General features: G+C 41.2%; 1 protein-coding gene across 2 annotated transcripts in view; it reads left to right on the forward strand.

Annotated features, from left to right (window-relative positions):
• Window positions 1–12,704, forward strand: part of LOC120419809 (mucin-5AC) — a 288,982-nt gene extending 276,278 nt beyond the window's left edge. For both annotated transcript variants that reach the window (XM_039582647.2, XM_039582657.2), the window contains 6 exons: window positions 218–3,859; window positions 6,693–6,791; window positions 6,861–7,280; window positions 7,354–7,646; window positions 7,703–8,046; window positions 10,613–12,704. In XM_039582647.2, coding sequence (XP_039438581.1) covers window positions 218–3,859; window positions 6,693–6,791; window positions 6,861–7,280; window positions 7,354–7,646; window positions 7,703–8,046; window positions 10,613–10,783 — 4,969 coding nt within the window. In that variant the 3' untranslated portion in view covers window positions 10,784–12,704. The remainder of the gene's footprint in view (window positions 1–217; window positions 3,860–6,692; window positions 6,792–6,860; window positions 7,281–7,353; window positions 7,647–7,702; window positions 8,047–10,612) is intronic.
• The last annotated feature ends 1,409 nt before the right edge of the window (window positions 12,705–14,113 follow it).

Raw genomic sequence — 14,113 nt, forward strand, 5'->3', positions numbered from 1 at the left:
CCGAATGTTTGAATGCAACCCGTTGACTAATCGAATGTCGCTAACCTGTTGAGTTCGAAGGGTTTTTGGAAAATTTGAACCCAGGAATGTTTTCTAACACACCTCAAATCCTTTCCGCTCTCGCCTGTGTCTAACACCATAAATGTATCTATTTGTTCTCAAAATTGTCTCAAAACACCGTTTCTAAAATTCCAACCAATGCTGTTTATTCCAACAGATCATCACAATTGGATGAAAAAAGCAATAAATCAACCCCCAAATCAATAATATTAACACTCGCAGCACGCGCGAGTTCCTCCACCACCACGGAGACTCCCCTCCTAGTGTCCTTTTCCCCATCCTCGTACACATCCCGATCCCCTTCCTACGTCACGAGTACCAGCTCGAGCATTTACAGACCTAGCACCACAAGCAGTACATTCAAACCCACGACCAAAACTACAACAACAACAACCACAACTACAACTACACACAAACCTGCTCTTGCCCTGTCTCGCGACAGTGACGCTAGCGACAGCAAATCCTACCAGGTCCCACCGGAAATCAAGTTCCATCCCATCCCAGAGGACAGTTACTACGACGATGATGAATATCCACTAGGCAAGACACGGTACGAATACGAAGCTCACGAAGACGACAGCAGCAATGATCCGTCGGATAAAAAGTTCATTACCCAAAAGTTACTCCCCGTTAATCCGCCCGCGTCCTCGAGCTACGGTTCGTCAGCAATCCGTGAAGATAGTCCGTTTTCCTATGATCAGCCGAAGCATTACTTTTCGTATTCGTTCAACAAGTCCCCTTCGTCGTCGACCACGAGTACTACCACGACGGAGAGAACAACTACGACTTCCACTACCACAACCACCTCGACCACAACTCCAAAACCGGTCACTCAGCGTCAAAAGATTCAAAGCTACATCGTCACCGACGTTGAGCCGGAAAGCTTCAAACCCCACAGATATCTTCCATCATCTTCCGTAGCTCCCGTCGTTTCGGACTATGACGGAAGCTATCTGAATCCTAGCATTCGTACTCGTGGACAGAACACCTTCCTTAAAGCTCTCGGCACTACGCTTTCTGCCACGCAGCAATCCACAATCGCTACCTCCACCACGTTTGCACCTGCTTTCGCTTACTCCTCGGTAGCACCCGTCCAAGTCAAGCCATCCGCCCCTGCACCATTTGACTCTAAGAAAACCGTTAAACTTACGTTGAGTACCAGCCTCGGCGGATCCCGGGTTTCTGAACCGGTCGGCTCCACGCAATCTCCACGATACTTTATCAATCAAGATCAGTTCGATGCAAACAACACGTTTCGGTTATCACTCAGTACCAGCCTTGGCCATAGTACAACAACCACAACCACTAGAGCTCCCTTTTCGCCCTCTTTTCCAAGATACGACGGCAAACTTGACCAGACAAGCTACCGTATCATACATTCTAGCCCTATTTCTTCTGATCCAACCACTTCTACTGAACGTCCCACTGCCGGACCAACTCGATATGAAATTAACCCGGAAGATTTTGAGAGCAGCAAAACCATCCGGTTGACCCTTAGTACTGGATTGAACGGTGGAAGCCCGACGGTATCAAAGGGAACCGTTGAGGCTGTTGAGCCCTCTTCTCACACCCCAAAGTATTCCCAGTTCACTGTTTCCGATGCAGTCACAACAACGACCACGGAACCAACAACAACAACCACAACACCACAGCCCACCACTAAAGTCCCTCGCTACTTCCCAAGTTCCACTTTCCTTCCAACGCGTCCCCGCCCCTACCAAGGTCGTGTCGAAACGGTACCGTTCACCCGGCCAAACTCGCGACCTACAAAGGTTAGTTTCCGCGATACCGATCCCACGTCTTCCAGCGAGTGGGTGCCTTCTTACCCCGATAAAGTTTTCTCTAGCCCCCAAACTAACACCCTTCAAGAGCAGGACGAGTCGGAACCAGACGATGCGCTGATTCCGTCCAAAACCGAAGTTGCCTACGAGGAACAGCTGGAAGTGCGCACTCCTCCCCCAACTCGATTCCCTCCTCGAATTCCGTCACCTCCGACGGCGGCTGTCGATGCTAAGAAAATTGCCGAAGCTGTACAAACTTTCACCTCGCGAGGTTTAGTGTTCAAAGAAGCGCTGAACAAAACGCTTGAGCCTACCCCAGCTAGTCGCGTTGTGGTGTCCCCGTTCAAAAGTCTAGAAGTGCAGCGTCAAACCACCTCGGATAAGCCATTTGCGTATTCCACTTCACGGGTGATATCCAACATTTACCGATCTACCTCTGAGTCCCCCAGGGAATCTCCACTCAAGAGTTACTTCCTCATAACGGCTGCGCCAAAGTTGGCTGCTTTTAGTCGGTCTAGCACTGTAAATGGTATCAGTGCATTCCCGGAGTATACCACTGAACCTACTACGAGCACTACACAGAGCACCACTCTCTCAACCACAACCACTACAGAACCAACCACAACAACGAGTACTACTCCACTAACCACAAGTACAACCGTTACATCTACCACGTTTGCCACGTCCACAGAAGACACTACCACTTCTACGGCTCGATCGACAGAAGTCTACCGCGGACGATACCGCCCGGTATTCAACCTGGCACGATCTTCGGAAGCTTCGGATGAAGTCACCACCCCTAAGTATCGCCTCCGCAATCGGGGTCCTCCAAGACGGACCTACACCCGATTGAGGCCAACAGCACACTTAGCTAACGCTAGTTTACCCTTTACTAACACCGAGAGCACCGTGCTTTCCATTTCCTCTGAGTACTCAGATCGACGGGTTAGCCCTTCGGAGGCGCCCTCGATCTCTTCCTCCACAGGTTCGTATCTGAACCGTATTAGCACGACCGAACGGTCTCACTATGATAGTGAAGTCTCGCCAGTTAAGGCGTCCCATTACAAGTCACGTTTTAGTGACGATAGCTTTAAGAAGACAACAGTCCCTTCCGAGAATGTGACCTTGTCGACGGAGACGAAAACAACCACGACGGAAACTGAACCCGTTCATGTGGTCCAGATTACCGACAAACCAGTGTACTATACCAGTTATCACCTGACATCGACTGAACTGAACCCCTTTGGACCTTCCTCTAACAGCAAGACTGAGTCGACGACGAAGAAATTCCGTGCAACCGTTGAAATGCCCGAGATGAACATACCCACCGAGAAGGAACTACTGTCCTATCAGCAGGAAGACAGTTCCAGCCGCGAAGAGGAAGACGAAGAAGATGAGGATGACGAAGATACGCACCCAGAGGACCTGGCGGATTACTCGTATCTGGAAACGACGAACGCTGCATCGACAAGTACAACGACACCATCGACCACCACGACAACCACGACGTTTAAGGCGCCGACAACGACCGCTGGTCGAACAAGCGGACCTTACAAACCGCACTACCGGTCGTCCAAGCGTTACACGACTTCGACTACGACGACGGAACCAACGAGCACAACTTTGAGCACATCCTCTCCCCGGTATACATCAAGTACCACCCAAAGACTGAACCTCACCACGTCGACCCAAGCTGTGCCCAGCACGTCACAGTTGCCGACCAGTTCTACGCCCGCCGCCAGTTACGAAGAGGACGAAACCGATGACGAAGACGAAACCGACGAACAACCGTTCCCAAGTTCCAACGTCACCATCACCTCCAATACCACTCCCCGCTTACCCACCACAACATACTCCATGAACAAGCTCCCACCGCGCGCATCCAGGGTCAATAATGCCATAAAGACCACAATTGCGGCCGCACAGCTGCCACGCCGATATAGCAAACCATCAGCCGGGAAAAGCATACAATGTACAGAAAACTCACTTTCCGCCAAGTGCAACGAAATCCCGTCGAGGTACTGAACCAAAATCAACCAACCAATCAACTCTCTTTTGTTTAACTCACCCTCAACAAACAAACAAACAACAACAACACTGCAGCAACAACCAACAACCAAGTCCAAAACTTGTGTAAAACGCAAAGAAAAACGGTTGTTGCTTTTTAAACTTTTCTACTACCATAAATTGTTGCCAAGTATTCTAGTTTACACCTGTTGTTGTTAATAACTTGTTTCGTTAGGACGCAAAAAAAATCACACACACACCGCCAAATCACCATATTAGTTGAGCTCTGCCAAAGTTACCTTTCACGGTCACCCGCCACCAGCCAAAACGCCACCAAAACTCACCCACCAATCGCTACTTCTCACTCACTTTCGTTTCACCTGTTTGTTAGTTTCTTAGATTTGTAGTTGTTATCAGCATAGTTTGTAATACGGTCTCGAGGAAGACATTTTAACACCCACTCTTGTCAAATGTTTTCTTTTCCTTTTTTTGTTTACGTTTCTAAGTATATTTGAGTAGTTGGTTAAAAGAGGGTTTGGATTGAAAAGTGTTTGTTGAAAGATTATAAATTTGCTTTAAAATTTGTGTTTAAAAATTTGGTCAGTTAGTTTTGGTTTCAATTCTTCATCCAAATTGTTGTTTAGCATTTTTCGAATAACTTTTTTTAATTCTCATATTAGTTAATAAAAAATAATATTTGATAAAGTGCACTTTAGAAACTTTCAACACTCCTCTGAAATGCGACATCATTCCACAAAAGCCTTCTTATAACCAATATTGATAAAGATTTAGATTTGTTAGGTCTTAAAATTTACAATTCATTTCAGAGGCTTCGGAGTAGGATAACTTTCATTGAGTTGTTTTAAAATGTTGTAGTCTTTAACCGTAGATCAAGTAATACAAGTTTATTAGAGGAAAATTTGTTAGATGTTTTATTAAAATACTTTAGTATTGTTTAAGCTGGGTGATCTAGTTAGGTTTTAAGGATTTAAAAAGCGGTCAAACACACACCTCAAATCACCACGGCAGATCAATCTGAAGACGCGGGTTCTGCTGCTTACGCTTGGGAGCTTCTGGCAGCGTCCACACATTTTTCGGTGGTTGTAAAAAAATTTCATGTAACTGTCGGGGTGACTGTAGTTTCATCATGGGTTCACAATCATTATGCCATCTCTGTCGCGTTCACTTGCAGAAAAGTAATGCCGAAATCAAACTATGAGAATGTCTGCAAATATTTGTCCAAAAACCTTAATAATTACAGAAACTTCAAAATATTGATTAAATTTAGCCTTTTTACTGAGCTTTTTTTCTAGTAACATCAAATTCTAAACTTTGAAGTATAGTTTGTTTAATCACTTTTCTATACATTTTGTTATGTTGCCCTGTCTACTTTTGAAGTTTAATTTTTTATTTTATGAGTTCAAAAACATGCATGATTCTTACAAAATCTCTGATCATTAAATCTGTCAAAAAGGTAATTTTTTGACCATTAATTTTAATTTTATTATTCAAAATCATGATTTAAAAATCTTTTTTGAGAGATTTACCCCTTCTAAAGGCACAAATATAAGAAAGGGTTTAGATTTTGGAAAAGACTAACAAATATGACGTTAATCAAATTTAGCAGAAAAACATGAAGAGCCTTTGGCTTACAATATATTTTTTCACAACCTACTGTTTTTTTTGGACATTTGATTATAAAAAAATGTTTCAAAGCAAATCCTACAAACAACAACATGCAGCGATTGCGATTCCTTCTGAAATAAATTATAAATCTTCACCAAACCACCCAAATCTGTACAAAAAGTTACAGCTACAACGTGACAACTCCACCACAGAATCTCTAGCTAGTGATCACAACTAAACCCCCAAAAAAACGCTTTCTCAAAACAAGCGAAACTATACCCGCCACCACTGACTGGTGTTCTTCAAGCATCAACAACAACAACAGCAGCAGCAGCAGTGTGCGGCTGAGAGCATCGCGAATCAACCTTCTCCCACCTGTCGCTTCCTGTACACAAACCCCCCACACTCTGTATCCCACCCCTACCAGTCCGGACCAAACTCACACAGCGCCTACACACTCACACACGTACCAACAGAATACACACTCTAATCATGCTCACAAATCACCCCCGTCACACATCACCTCGCCCCGACTCCCAAGTTCCCAAGTTCATCTTCCGAGTGCTTACCTGGTTCTTCTCTTCCGCGTTTACTTCCCGTACCGTGCACCGTAGCGAACTTCTAATACATCTGTGTAGTCCCTAACGAGCGGTTCTGCTCTTTCTCTAACCTTCCGCTATGTTCTAATCCTGTTAGTAGTCGAGTCTAATCCCTTAATGATGGCATCAGTAGATCATCGATTCGCGTAGCTCTCACTCTCTGGATTCTCATCGTACACATCGGCTTCGCTTAGTGCTCGATCGTAGACTCTGCTTTCGACGACCTCGAAGCTTACTCTTGTCCTAACTCTACCGGTTCTAATGCTCTGCCTCACACACCTGTTGGCTATTACTTGGTTCTCACCTGGAGTCGACGCGCTGCGCTGTGTAGCCCTAACCTGCAGAAACGTCTGCCCTTCTGTCTAGCGTGGCACTAAGTCTCACCGCCATCACAAGCCACCAACCACAAGCTCTACCATGTGCCGGATGTGTTACGCTAACTAATCTCATTCATAAGACATGAGCTTTCTACCAACTAGTGCAGTAGTAGTGTGTCGCTTTGGATCCGATACGTGGATTTAGCTTCCGAGTTATGACTAATACTGGTTCTGTTTTCCCCCCCTCAACCTCCGTCCCCAACGCGCGGTGTCTTCCGGACACTTGACCACAAACCCTCTAGAGTAAGCAGCAACAGCAACAGCAACCGTAATCGTGGAAACTCACAATACAACACCGATACCCAATCGACGATCTCGGCCAACAGAGGAACTCATCCACCGTGAGTGACTTAGTAGAGCCTTGCTTTACACGGAACTCATACCTACCGTTGTTGCTTTTGTTTCCGTAGGCGCGCCCGCCCAACGCTGAAGCCAGCCCAGACGATTGTCTCGAAGGCACAGGAGTTCATCGACATCTACCGCAATCTGCCGACCCGTCCGGAGCCCCTGTACCCGCAGCCAACCCCGGACAAGACGGCCGCCAAGTGCCGCAAGGACGTGTGCCAGCTGCCCGATTGCTACTGCGGCGGAAAGGACATTCCCGGCGATTTGCCCGTCGAGCAAGTGCCCCAGATTGTGCTGCTCACCTTCGACGACTCCGTCAACGACCTGAACAAACAGCTGTACCAGGACCTGTTCGAGCGTGGCCGCGTGAACCCGAACGGATGCCCCATCGCCGCTACCTTCTACGTGTCGCACGAGTGGACCGACTACAGCCAGGTGCAGAACCTGTACGCCGATGGACACGAGATGGCATCCCACACCGTTTCGTAAGTAGCGCTAGATTATGCAACGAATTGATGGATATTTACTCGCGATCCTTTTCCCCTTCCCCACTTACAGGCATAGCTTCGGTGAGGCCTTCTCGCCGAAAAAGTGGGCCCGTGAAGTTGCCGGCCAGCGTGAGATTCTGTCCGCGTACGGTGGCGTCAAGCTGGACGACGTGCGTGGAATGCGCGCTCCGTTCCTGTCCATCGGAGGCAACAAGATGTTCAAGATGCTGCACGACTTCAACTTCACGTACGACTCGTCCATGCCGGTGTACGAAAACCGTCCGCCAAGCTGGCCGTACACGCTGGACTACAAGATCTTCCACGACTGTATGATTCCGCCCTGCCCTACCAAGAGTTATCCAGGTACGTATTCAAAGTCGTCAAGATTTTTCTCGATCTTAAGTTCTGTGTGTTATCAGGTGTTTGGGAGGTCCCTATGGTGATGTGGCAGGACCTGAACGGTGGCCGCTGCTCGATGGGCGACGCCTGCTCGAACCCGCCGGACGCCGAGAACGTGCAGAAGATGATCATGAAGAACTTCGAGCGGCACTACACCACCAACCGGGCACCATTCGGACTGTACTACCACGCCGCCTGGTTCACGCAGCCGCACCATAAGGAGGGCTTCATACAGTTCCTGGACGAGATCAACGCGATGAAGGACGTGTACATCATCACCAACTGGCAGGCCCTGCAGTGGGTGCGCGACCCGACCCCGCTGTCCCGCATGAACTCGTTCCAGCCGTTCCAGTGTAACTATCAGGTAAGGGCTTTTACTGTTTATAACGATGATCGTACATAAGGTATGGTTGCCAGATCTGCACTTTTTTAACTCGTTTGGTCAATATGATGGGATCTGGCTTCAGAAAAGCACGTAAATATATAACATAAGTGGTCATAACTTAAGGAAGGGTTGCCAGATCTTAGTTGTATCAGTTTTTTTTTGTATCCGATAAACATAAAGTAAAAATAAATAGAAGATTTGGTAAATGTTATGACTGTGTGAGTAATATTTATTGAACGTTTCAAAACAAGATGTTAGAAATCTCGGTGAAAATGCATTCCGAGTCAAACTTTCTTTGAAAAACATTATTAAATTTTGAAGAATTGGCATCACTGCTATGCGACATCTTGAACCAAGTCATGAACTTCTGGGATTAGTTGCAAATTTAATCAAAAACTATTTTTTTGAAAATAGTTAGATAGCTTTTCTTTAAAAAAAAAAAAAACAAAGTGTAATGTATTAAGAGCATAACCAGCATCACTGTTTAAAAATTAAGAATCTTGGGTAGAAATTGATGGCTTCCGTCTCCACGTTTTCGTACATCATTAAATAGGTAGGGGAGAGTGGGGAGACTTGTTCCCCTTTTTTTGTATCGCACATAACTCTGTCAATTTCACACAAAACTATAAACTTTTTGCATGAATTGAAAGCTTAAACATTCATCTATGTTTGGCTAATAAGGGTATTTCATCAGATGAACTCTTCGAATCATGCCAAGCGTTTTAAAAAAATATTTTAAACCGGCATTTTAAAAATGTTAGGGGTAACTTGATCCCCCTTTCAACATTTTGAAGAAATCTTAAGCAAAATGTTTCTTATTCATCCAAACTTTTAATTTTCTATAAGTTACAGCAATTTCACATAAAACCTGTACGTTTGTGTTCAAAATATAACAAGTTTAGTATGTAAAATATTTAAAAACTTAAAATATTATTTTTTAGACCAAAATTAAGCATGTTTACAAAAGCTGGAAATTTTTGTTTACAAAACTTTTGAAAAAAGGTTCTAACTGCAGTAAGTTATGTACAACTATACTAAAGGAAACTATGTATGAAAACCCAGCCCAATTAATTAATCTTGAAGCTGATTCCAGTGACTGTAAAAATGCAGGGATCAAGTCTCCCTAAACGCACTTTTTAAACAATTGATTGTAAAAATAGTATGACGATAAATTTAACATCAAATGCGTAAGGGTTTTGGAGTTGATAAGTTTATCAAACAATTCATGTATAAAAAATATTTTTGTGAATAATTTTTGAGTGTTTTCTATACATATCAAAACAAAGAAAAAAAGATCTCTTGGAAGTTTTTTGCAGCTCGTTTTAGAAAAATGTGTGTAACTCAATCTAAACATTTTTTAATTTTTTTCTTTGTTTTCTACAATGAGTTTTAGTTAATTTCGCACAACTTTCTAGAACAAAGCTAATTGTTTTACCCACATGCTGACGAGATACAGGCTTGAGATCAAGTGTCCCCGGGGATCAAGTCTCCCCACTCTCCCTTATTCAGTAACATAAGTAAACATAACATAACAAAAGCCATAAAATTTTCAGTAAGGGATTTAATAGAGCGTTCAATTTCCGGTCCAGGCAAAAAAAAATTTCGGAGATTCCCGGGATTTCCCGAAAAATTATGTTTCCCGTTTCCCGGGAATTCCCGAAATTTAAGCGGAAGTATACAGTTTCATAACTTTTTTGTCCCAATGTTTTTAAAAGTTACAAAAAAAAATAATGAGTGGACCTAACTTGATTTTTTCATTTCAATTTATCGTTCTTATTGAACTTATCAGAAAAAAAATCAGGTTCCACTGTTTTTTTCAGTTATTATTTATTTCCGAATCATTCACACTGAGAATAGATCTTGCTTATTTGTATGGCAAGAAAAAATACTAAATTATCGAATGAAAATGAACTATTATTTTTTTGGTAAAAGCTGAACCAGCCTCCGGCTGTTAGCTCATTAATAAAGATAAATAATAATAATAATAATTTTTTCTGGTAACATTTTGTTGCGAAAAATGTTGTTATATCATTGAAAATAAGTCAATAACACCCTCCGGCCAAGATCAAAATTGAGAAATAATCAATTTAAATTGTTTTCATTTTGAAGAGAAACAACCAAAAAAATCAATTAAAATCAACTTCGTAATGGTGCCCAAAGAATGCAAACATATTTCAAAAACTCGTTTCAAAATTTGTATATTGTTATGAAGAAGCATGTTTTTTTAAAAGCAATCAAGCCATTAATTGATCCTTACACTCATTTTGAACTTTAAAGTTGTTGTTCTATCCATTTTTGTTGCAAAATATAAATTAGAAGCAGGATCAGAATAATTTTCGTTTTTTTAATCTCTCGAGAATTCCCGGGATCTCCCGGGAAATTTATCAAAAATTTCCCGTTTCACGGGATATTTTGATTTGTTGAGTTTTTAATTTTCAGGATTTATTTATAACTAAAAATATATGTTTTAATTTCTTCTTAAATAATGCTAAAATTCTTCTTGTACAATTCTGACATTTCTACACAATTTCCCCCCTCCAAACAGGACCGCCCGAAGCGCTGCAACAACCCGAAGGTGTGCAACCTGTGGCACAAGTCCGGCGTCCGGTACATGCGCACGTGCCAACCCTGCCCGGAAATCTACCCGTGGACCGGCAAGACCGGCATCCGCTCGTCCCGGATCGACAACGACATCGAGGTGGCCGACACGAACTAAGTCAGAGGAAAAAGGGAAAGAAAGATCGAGATCGAGCACACAGTGAGGAGATCGGATCAGATCGGAACTGCAAATATCGGGAGGGAAACAAGAATAAGTTTGTTTTGTGTAGTTAATGGGATATTTTATACGGATTTGTTAGCGAGAAAATGAAATGAGTCAAGCGATAAAAAAAAAAAAGCAAAAGCACCCATCCGGCAGAACTTCCGGCGGAACGAGGGGGCCACCTTGGTTGAAAAGCAGCAAACACTCTCACACCTGGAGAGAAAAAAAAATGTATCAAAAGTCTAGCTGATTCTTTTCTTTTTTCCGGTTGCAGGTTAAAAGAAGAGTAATCCAACTATGATCTTTTTGCTTGTTTCTTTTTGTTGTGTTAAAGTTTGAGAAATGGTGTGTCGAAGCAATAGGTGGACCCCTTGCGCACGTGGGAGATGTTCGGAATGTTCGCGATGGCGTGGCAAAAAACTGTTCACGAAAAACTTACCTAGGATTATTTTACTGTTCAACTGTACGAGTAAATGAAAGCTTCGCACTCACTTTTTCACCTACACACATAATTGGTAATTTATTATTAAAAGTACCGTCGAGAACCTGCGTTTCGACCTTCATTCTTCATCAAACGCGAGCTGAATGAAGTTCTTTTGATATTATAGTAACTGTTAAGATATTTTTTTTAATTTTCCCACTTGACGAGTTCATACTTGTACATACGATATCTACTTGAAATCAAAAAACGAGGAGAGTTCCATTAAGCAATCAAGACAAATACTCACTCAATAGTTTAACACTAGATGAATCCGTAATCATTAAGACTTTTTTCGACAAAACAAATCGGACCATGGTGGAGAACCAATGAAAAAAAATGGTGAAACGTAGCACTGCCATAAAACGGGAGGTTTGCCCCTTCAAAAAGTCCACACGCTGCACTGTTAAGTAACAAAAAGAGTTAAAGAAAATTTATGTAACGCTTTCGTAACTGTTCTAGTAAGTCAGTAAACGCAGTTAGTTAGGTGTCCGAATCCATCGCTGGAACATAACATGATGAAAAAAAGCAAGAAAATCCTTCTAAATCACTCGTATATCAGAGAATATATGTACATCGCGAGTAACTTTCAACCTTTGTAAATTTTAGTTTCGGAAACTTTTCGCCTCGGTGATGGATTGCATACCTTGCTAACTGGGCAACTAATTGAACGACAAAAATTCGAAACATTTCGAAAAAACCAATTGGCGGGCAGACTCGAAGAAATCGACGAAAAAACATTGAATAAAAAACGACACAATTGAGATAGTGATATATTTATAGCTAGTTAGACAATAAATTATACATTGCTGAGCTAGGAAAATCCTTATCGTGTAAGTCAAAAAGCAAACCAGAAAGCAATCTATTGTACATAAGAAACGTTTATTCATCGAATTATTTTTACTACACATTTTTCATAGTTATCGCCTAGCCCGATAAGCTGCGCACAGCTGCAAATGTGCAACACTACAGAGTTCGACTTCTTGAGTTTAGGGAACATATATATTTGTTAGAGTTTTGTGTTTTTTTCCTTACGAATCTTGCGCACATTGAAGCTCCTCTGAACCCCCTCTCTATAACGCCTCAATTAAAAAAAAACTATATTGCGCTGCCGCTTTCCAACAGAGTCCACTCTCTACATTTCACTTCACACTTAGTTTTGTACGGTAGTGATAGCACGAGCGAAATAAACTGAAGCTCGAACCGAAAGACGTTTGAAACTCTTTACCGAGAATGTATTTTGTTCGAAAGCAGTGATATGAAAATATACAGTTTGACAAAGACAGGTACGAGGTCCGACGGACGTCTCGAGTGTGGAAACATATGTGACAAAACAGAAAAGTGAGTGTTAAACGGAAGTGATTCAATAAAACATGACAAATTTTTAATAAAGAGAAATTCGTGTTTAATTTTTATGGTGCCATCGTTGAAGAATTTCCGAAAAACATAACAAAAATTTACTCATTCTTTGGCATAATTCTACATCTAGAACAGGGGTGACCAAAGTATGGCCCGCGAGGTGATTTTTTTGTGGCCCGCGGACCCATTTCGAACGATTATGAAAAATGTCCCGTTGACCACTTGCAAAGTGATTTTATACTTTTCAAAATTAGGGTTTATTTTAATCTGTTTTATGCTAACTTTTTTTTCAATTTTTTGTTGAAAAAAACTAATGATTCATAAATATTTTGATCCCCATTTTACGACACAAATATTTTATTCAAAAATCTTAATAATTAAAACAATGTCACACGTTTCAATATGAGTGACACTAGTAAATATCATCCAAACTTTCTTTAAACATATTTGGAAATGTTTATTATACGTTTAAATTGACTAAGGTAGAAATCTGTTATATTTGCAAAATATAAGTTTTCCATATTCATTTGAAAGTATTAATGACCCTTTTTATGAACTAACCCTCACTCTACCTTCCCTCGGGATTCGAACTCATGACAGTTGGATAACGAATCTGATTGATTACCATCTGATTTAGACAGACAACATGTTAAATTGGGGAAGTAAGGCTGCTGCAAATATTTTTCAAAGCTTTTGTCGACCAACCCTTCCTTCCTCCCATTATGAAAAATTGGCTTGAAAAATCAGGGCAAAAACTATGTTTTCAAAATATTTTCAAAAATAAATTATTTTTAAGTGAAACTAGCTGAATTCAATTGAAATGCATTCCTCTGCGTCTAGAATAATTTTGAGCATGTTCGGATTCATGCAAAAATAAATAGAACTTTAGTAAATTTTCGATGAACAGTTAGGCAATAAGTTTTTTTTTAATAAAATGTTTTGTTTTCGTCGAATCTTACAATTTTTGAAAATAATGATTGCAAATCAACTTGACGGGTGTTTAAAACTTATTCTAACGTTTTTCTCATTGAAATGTTGAAATTCTGGCTCTTAACCATTTTTCTTTAGTTACACCTTATTCGAAGATAAAATTACGCCTTTACATAAATTGTTCAGATTACATGTCACCATTTTTGAAATATAAAAAACTTAAAATTTTTAATGAAAACACAAGTAAATTCAACCAATTTTTTATTTTCAAATGCCTAAAACAATAAAATCAACAATAGTGATAGAAAACTGTCATTTTATGTTTTTTTATTATTTTAATCAACGAAAAGGTTCAAAAAAATAAAAGAAATTTAAAATAACTTTAAGTGATTTTTTTCAGTCTTTTAAATTAAAATAATTTAAAAAATCAAATAACCTTTTTTATGAATCTGGCCCGCAAACTCATTTGAGCTTCAGATTTGATCTAGAATCAAGTTTCTTATTTCAGAGTTTGAACA

Source organism: Culex pipiens, chromosome 2 (assembly GCF_016801865.2).
Source record: "Culex pipiens pallens isolate TS chromosome 2, TS_CPP_V2, whole genome shotgun sequence".
Lineage (NCBI taxonomy): Eukaryota > Metazoa > Arthropoda > Insecta > Diptera > Culicidae > Culex > Culex pipiens.